This window comes from Polypterus senegalus, chromosome 9 (genome assembly GCF_016835505.1).
Source record: "Polypterus senegalus isolate Bchr_013 chromosome 9, ASM1683550v1, whole genome shotgun sequence".
Classification (NCBI taxonomy): Eukaryota; Metazoa; Chordata; class Cladistia; order Polypteriformes; family Polypteridae; genus Polypterus; species Polypterus senegalus.
In genome coordinates, this window is record NC_053162.1 from 90,318,075 (window position 1) to 90,324,074 (window position 6,000).

Sequence of the window (6,000 nt, forward strand, 5' to 3'; positions counted from 1 at the left end):
AACATTTGCACTGTAATTAAAATATATTTTAATTCAATCAGAGTGCCATTGAAAATCGTTCCATGTGCAACGCTTGGCACACGTGCCGTAGGTTGCTGACCCCGTACTATATTGTACACCAATGTCTAGTGAATTAAGTATAGAATTTCCATTAATCCATCCACCCATCCATTTTGGACAAGCTTTGACCAAGTTAGTACTAGGGTGGGGCAGAGCCTATCCCAGCACCATCGGGCATAAGGCAGGAAACAATACAGAATGAGCATCAGACCACTGTAGGTCTCATCCGCACTCACAAATTCCAGGCCAATGTATAGTCACCAGTAATCCTGGTATATGGACCTGTGCAACGTCACAGGAGAACCTTCACAATGTAGCGGAGAACTGAAGCTACATTACAAAGCCCCCACCCAGGGCAGAGATTAATTCTTGCAATTGAAAGTTTTGGAATTGTCCGACATCTTGATGTGGAAGTGTAAGATTGCAGCAGTTTTGTTTTTTGGGAGAAGAGAGAGATGAATCGGGAGATCAAAATAAAAACAGACAAACGGGGTGATGTAACAGACAAACATGCGACAAATCCCCAAATGTAATCAACAATTCTGCGTCAAAATATTAGTAAGTCAGAAAACATCAAGATCTTCTAGGAAACAAAAAACAAAAGTGTTTTAGCTTTGAATCCAAAATCTTAGAAGTTGCAAATGGCAAGAAGCACCCTATCATAAATAATGTCATGGTAAAGACTGTACATGCCACAACGTCCGGGAATCTCAATCCCAGCAGGAAAATGGGAACACAAAATGGTGGCACCCAGTAAATTTCAACATGACATTGTGAAAAAAAGAAAATATAATAATAAAACGACATAAAAAGCTGTTTAGCAAAAAAAAAAAAAAACCCACACTGCACTGAAATCAGCATAATTTCAAGTACTAGGAAAAAAAAAACAGTGACAGGGAGCCCAAGAACAATCTGGAAAATTAACAAAAAAACAAATCATAACAGGCTACAATACCAAACAGTGACAAAGGAAAGGCTTTTAGTGGAAATAGTTCCAGAGTTCTGAAATCCCTTAGAATTAGAACGCCATTCGGGCCGAGTGACACACAGATCGCCACATTTCTCTAGTTGTCATGCTACAGTTCTTTCTTTCTCTTGAGCGCCTCAGTATTTTTCTTTTATTTTTGCTCTCAGTAGATCAATAATGTTTGTGCTCTCTGCTTTACACAAGATTAGGGTGCCTGCACACTCACACACATACTGTAACTTAGTCAATTAACGTTACTTCTTATGTTTGCAGTGACGGAAGGAAAAAGCGTTTCAAGGGGAGACCCACATGGACACACGGGAAGAAAATGTCAACTCCAAGGCTACCTCAGCTAGGAACGTTGCCCCATTTTGTTATTTCAATTTTTCAGTAGATACCTGCCATCCTACATTCGATTTAACTCTGTTGAGTGAAATAATGACTTCAAAGTTCTCTGGCCATATTTCAGACTTCAAAATTGTAGAAAAAAGGGCAGTCGAGGGTTACGGTGCAATCTAGGCATTCAGAGGCAATGCTTAATGTTACAGTATCTCATGCTCATGCATGCTGGAGTCAACTGGACATCATAAAAATGGAACTGTTAGTCAGAATAACTTGTGGGAGGCTGTATTACAGAAAGATGCTGGAACAGAATGAAAGAAACGACAAGAAAATAAATGCAATCACAGGGTCAATATTGACTGCCCACCATCATATTGACAATACTTATTATCTCACATACAATGCCATGTTTTGTCTTTTGTGTGCTTTCCACTCCTGTTGAAAAACAACCCTTGGAGAAGGCAATCATTTATTGACTACAATTTTAGGAGTGTCTAGAACGGCTTTATTATACAAATACTGTACGTACAAAGTCCTATGATTATCCTTTATCTCAAAGACATGTACAATAACTTAAGTGGCAACTTTAAATTAATCCAATTTGAGTAAATGATTAAATAATACACAGGGCACATTTATACAAGTTTAGGGTCGCAGAAGACAGAAACCGGACAAAATCAGGTGCAAGGCAGGACCCAACAGTGTTGTGCAAGTTCACACCTCACAAGAACTAGCTCAAAGTTCACTTCACACAAATTAAAATGAATAAATTCACGTCCAGAAGTCACCATTTCAATTTTGAGCTAGTTCATGTTCAGTTCATTTTGCATTTTTTAAGGAGTGAGAATAATTGACCCTCAAGTTTACTTTTTTCAGTTTTGCATGCCTTATATTAGGCTATTACAGTGTTCTTCAATAAAATACAATAAGTATTTTTTATTTAAATACACTTTACTGAGTTACCCAGCAACAAACACGTATAACCATATATGCTAATATCCTCCCAGTTAAAAAACGAAGTTAAACACAGTAGATGCAAGCATACATATAAATTTCCGCTCTATTTCCATCCATGTGACATAAATGGTGACTGTGGAACCAGTGTGTAGGTCAAAATTCGCATCACATATTGCATGTCCAATGAAAGTGGAGCGTCACTGCGTGCTTGTGAAAACGGGGGTGACACAGACATTGTCTATTTGATTTTAAGTTTTTTCCGAATACAAATAAATGGCAAAAAATTTGTACAAAATAAATATTCGTAGAAATCCACTATTTGTGCTTATCCAAATACTGCATTTGGATTTGGCTCCACCCCTTCATTACAGGGTAAGGCAAAATGTTTAATCTGAACCTAAAGCAGATCCAGAATGTCACATAAAACTGAACTAGCTCACGTTCAAGTTCTTCACTTGTAAATATGTTACGTTAAGTTCTTAGAAAAATGAGCTTGTTCAATGAATGTGCTCTTTTGAACTAGTTCATGCACAACACTGGGAATCAACCGTAGCGAGGGCATAGCCAGGAACAGATTTTAGGGTGGGCTTGTGTGAAATGGGTGTTCTAGTTTTTAGTAGGATATATACAGTAAAGGTACTTTTCCAAAAAATACATCGGTTCATACTGGGTTACATTCACATAACTGAATTTTTAGGACCATGCAAAAGTTGAGCAAAAATTATCAAGGCAATCAAACATTACTGTGAAACACACACATACACACACACTAAATCAGTCACTACCTGTCCTGTAAAGTTTTATGCCAGACGCGGGAGTTGGGCTTTAGGTTGAACTGGTCGATAATTTCGTCGTGATCTAGATTTTCAGCAAGATTGTGTTCAAATGATAAGATAGTCAAGTTGCTGAGATAAACTGATGGCTAGGGGTGGGTGGTACGACCAAAATTCTATATCACGGTATTTTTCTAAATTATCCCAGTTTCACGGTATTTGACAGTATTTGTTTCCCATGCATGAGTGGATGTTAACCACATTTTCCACTGCAATTACGGTAGTAGACTGGCTAAGAATAACCTATTCCACTGGCATGAGCATTGTACATTGTACAAAAAACAATTTTAATGTGCACACAAATATTAATACAGGTTTGCATGGTCCCATAAAATGATAGTTTTTAAGGGGGTGGCACTAATGAAGAGAAGGAATCACACTGCATGACAGATGCAGTCAAAATATAGAACCTTTTTATTGAACAAAGTTTGCAAAAACTTAAACTTAAATCAAGTACTTATCTTAGCATTCTAAATGTTCAGAGAGCAGGAATATCATGAAGTGAATGTATTCTATGCAGCGATCGCTGCCTGCGCCTCATCCGTACAAGAGAAAGTCAGTTTAAGAAGCACATAACGATTTAACATGGCTCGTGGAACACTTAACACAAAGCATTTAATTTGTTATATAACTTATGACGAGGTTTGAGAAAATCTAGTAAATTAAATATTCATTTTACGATAAAGTTTAGTTTACGATGTTCTACGTAAATGACAAATTACAAGAATAAATTCAACATGTCGACAATAATCTTGACATAAACAGCGAGAATAAAGTGGAAATGTCGACTTTATTCTCATCATAAGCGTTGAGATTAAAGTGGAAATGTCGACAATAAAGTCAATATGTCGTCACACTATTACGCAGTACATTACACTGTATTGAAAACAAATAAAACAAGTACACCTTGGTTTGCAGTATTATCCAGTAGTATAGAAACAGTATTTACACATTTGAACATAATGGTCTACATCCGACCATTTAAAACCAAAGTATCTCGAGGCAACGGACGTGACTCCCTTTTTTCGGCAAAAGTTCTTCAGTGTCATCATGTTCAACTTTATCGTCAGCTACTGCCTCAGTTTTTGAATGTTCTCTGTCCATTTTTACCGTGCAATACCTACACTACCACTACCTATTTAGTGGTGTAGCAGTGAAAAAGGGCCCCACTTTGCCCTGCGCCACGTTCCAAACGTTGTTTAGGCAATTTAAACCGGTGTTGCGTTATAAGAAAAATCCATATCATAACAAAAATAAAAACGATTTTCGGTATGAACCGGTATACCCCCCAGCACTACTGATGACATTGATGATCGCAAACATGTTTTGATCCAAAAAAACTTCTCTCAGCACTGCAAGTTGACCATTACTTGCAACAAAGCATTAACATTAGGAAAAGTGTCTGCAGGGTACTTGTCAAGCACCTTCAAAAGAGATGACAATTTTTGCTGTACAAACGACTGTGTATTCTGCATCCTGGATATTTATTCCATATAGCTAAATGAGGCTTTTTGAAAAACCTTGATATCTCTGTTTGTTTTGCCACGTCAGAAATAATCTCTCAAAAAAAGAAACTATAGCTTGATTTTTGTCGAAAATACTCAATTAAGCAACTTAAGGTTCTTTTAATTGTCTAATGACTTCTACCAATCAGGTTACACATGCACCGTAATGCCGTCCCATTTATTTATTGAAAATTCAGTAAATCGATGGGATTTGACATACCACTTTGAAACCGAAGGAAAGATAAAATAACCAATATCCAATCAATTACAAAATTTAACAGAAAATTTCATATATAATGAACTAATTGGCTGGGTTTATGGCCAATCAGGATCAACCTGGGCCCAGTCAGGCCTTCCCTTCCCTTGATGAGGCGTCACGCTCATGGACAGACCCATGGGCTGTTTTAGAGTTGACATATTGGTCTTCCTAACATATCCTTTGGATGTGGAGATGTAAACTTACCTAAAAACAGAAAGAACATGTAAACACCACAAACAGCAAACCCCAGAACCCAGTAGCTATAAGGTGTCATCTCCATCCACTACGCCACTCTTTAGCAATAATAACAGGACTATTTGTACATAATTATACATAGTATAATTATTTGATACCATTTTGATGTTAATGATTTGAACAAGAATTGATTTATTACATAACTATAGAGTAAAAGTACAGTAAAGCTAAAGAAAGTACAGTAAAACTAAAGAGTTTAATAATGAATTAAATAGTTAAAAATTTTACACACTGGCAAAACTGTCTTAGTGTTTAAATGATCTATGAATGTCCTGACAGTCCTAACAGGGTGTTTTTGTTAAAAACTATAATTGTAAGGTACACTGTCTGCCCTATATTAATCTTCATAAAAAAAATCCTTTCATTCACAGCAGAGATACAATAACCGCCTTTATGGAAAAGAACATTTTTTTTTTTGTTTAAAACATAATCAATGAAATACCTGCCATGTGCCAAAGCCAAGGAGTGGCATGTGGTAGCCACTGTTGAGTCTAACAGAAGTTTCGGGGACACTTGCCATGGCCTTCCAATGCTGCACTCAGTCTTGAGTTTACGGAAACACACTACTATGGGTCCTGCAAGGCATGGCTTAGATAAGTAGATTGCCTTTGCCCTCTGTGCCTGGGAGTTCCAGGTAATGATTAATTGGATAAACTCTACTATTATTCTGGCAGGAGCTTTTTCTGATCTACAAAAGAAGTGAATGTTTCTTAATGCTTGCAACCAAACACTAAAGCCAGTGTCTACCGTATCAACCTTAGACATTGCAATACAAACTTGAAATATTTCCCTTATTAGATTTTGAGACCCTTGCAAGTGTTG

At 37.0% G+C, this 6,000-nt stretch overlaps 1 protein-coding gene across 1 annotated transcript in view; it reads right to left on the minus strand.

Moving 5' to 3' along the window:
- Positions 1-5,752, minus strand: part of zgc:56622 (uncharacterized protein LOC326033 homolog) — a 43,193-nt gene extending 37,441 nt beyond the window's left edge. The window contains exon 1 of the mRNA XM_039763461.1: positions 5,621-5,752. Coding sequence (XP_039619395.1) covers positions 5,621-5,698 — 78 coding nt within the window. The 5' untranslated portion in view covers positions 5,699-5,752. The remainder of the gene's footprint in view (positions 1-5,620) is intronic.
- Between the last annotated feature and the right edge of the window lie 248 nt (positions 5,753-6,000).